We start from the raw sequence: 1,676 nt of genomic DNA, 5'->3' as shown, positions 1-1,676 counted from the left end.
ACCCCACATGAGGCACAGCGAAATGCTCTTCGCCAATTCCAAAGAGCTATATGCGACTAGGCAGATTGTTTCCATACTACATAGGCACATTCATGAATTGATTAGCTCAATTTCGTTAGTAGATATATTAATTAATTAGTTCAGTAACTAGGTATAAAAGCTCTACAAACCACTGACACTCCAGTACAACAATTCCACCACTCAACCAAGTTGCATCAGCTGCAACTAAATTGCTTTGAAAATGTTTTCAATAATCCTGATTGGTGCTTTAATTGCATTTACCAACTCAGCTGTATACAATGCGCCATCCAATCAGTATTCTTCAGCATCTGTAGCACAAGCGGCACCAGCTCCATCTTTATTGCCTCGATATCTGAATCCAGGAACTGCTCAAAATCCGTGGCGATTTTTGACATCTAATCAGTACTTGCCTTTACCAACACCATCATCTCCCTCTGCATCTACTCAAACATCGTATGCAGCACCATCTCCAGCGCCTGCTCCCTACTCAGCTAAAAGCTTGGCACAAGCTTCCTACGCAGCTCCAGTATCAACACCTTGCACATATTCAGCGCCAGCTCAGGCCACTGACCCTAAGTCAGGATCTTACGCCGCTTCTAGCTCTGCTCAGGCGTCCTATGCAGCTCCGCCCCCAACTCGTGACTCCGCTCAGACCTCTTATGTTGCACAAGATCCAGCTCCTTCGGTTGATCCAGCATCTTACGCTGCGCCTAGCTATGCTCCAGCTTCTTATACCGCACCTGCTCCGGCTCCTGCCCCCGCTCCAGCCTCTTATGATGCCCCAGATCAAGCTCCCGTAGCGTATGCTACTCAGGCCTCGTATGCTATACACGCTCTTGCTCCTGCACCTGGTCCAGCATCTTACGCTGGTCCGAGCTATACGCAAGCTTCCTATTCCGCACCTACACCTGCCCATTCGCCCGCTCCTGCACCGTACGTAAGCTCCAGCAATGCTCCGTCCTCTTATGCTGCACCAGCACCAGCTCCTGCACCTGCGCCGTCATCTCATGCGGCTTCTATCTCTGATCCGGCCGTTTATTCTGCACCAGAACCAGCTCCTTCGACTGATCCAGCATCTCAGGCTGCGCCTAGCTATGCTCAAGCTTCGTATGCCGCACCTGCAGCTGGTTCTGCGTCCGTTCCAGCCTCTTATGCTGCTCCGGATCCTGCTCCTGCATCTTACGCTGCTCCGATCTATACTCAAGCTTCTTATTCCGCACCTGCACCTGCCCCTGCGCCTGCTCCTGCATCGTACGTAAGCTCGAGCAATGGCCAGGCCTCTTATGCTGCACCAGCACCTGCTCCTGTACCTTGCTCTGCACCCGCACCGTCATCTCATGTGGCTTCCTCGACTGATCCAGCATCTTACGATGGGCCTAGCTATGCTCAAGCTTCATATGCCGCACCTGCACCTGCTCCTGCGCCCGTTCCAGCCTCTTATGCTAGCCCGGATCCTGCTCCTGCATCTTACACTGCGCCTAGCTATGCTCAAGCTTCGTATGCCGCACCTGCACCTGCGCCGTCATCTCATGCGGCTTCCAGCTATGATCCAGCCATTTATTCTGCACCAGAACCAGCTCCTTCGACTGATCCAGCATCTTACGCTGCGCCTAGCTATGCTCAAGCTGCTTCCGCGCCCGCTCCATCCTCCTATG

The 1,676-nt window shown here is 52.6% G+C and overlaps 1 protein-coding gene across 1 annotated transcript; it reads left to right on the top strand.

The window, feature by feature from the left end:
• Window positions 1-241: 241 nt before the first annotated feature.
• LOC118753857 (skin secretory protein xP2-like) lies at window positions 242-1,645 on the top strand (the record flags this gene model as incomplete). The annotated part of the gene is made up of 2 exons (XM_036488731.1): window positions 242-1,257; window positions 1,402-1,645. Coding segments are annotated over exons 1-2 (1,260 nt in total), but the record flags the coding sequence as incomplete, so codon positions are not given.
• Window positions 1,646-1,676: the final 31 nt, after the last annotated feature.

This window comes from Rhagoletis pomonella, unplaced genomic scaffold (assembly GCF_013731165.1).
Source record: "Rhagoletis pomonella isolate Grant_MI unplaced genomic scaffold, Rhpom_1.0 Rhpom_scaffold_02946, whole genome shotgun sequence".
NCBI classification, from domain to species: Eukaryota; Metazoa; Arthropoda; class Insecta; order Diptera; family Tephritidae; genus Rhagoletis; species Rhagoletis pomonella.
This window is presented reverse-complemented; position numbering and strand designations above follow the sequence as displayed.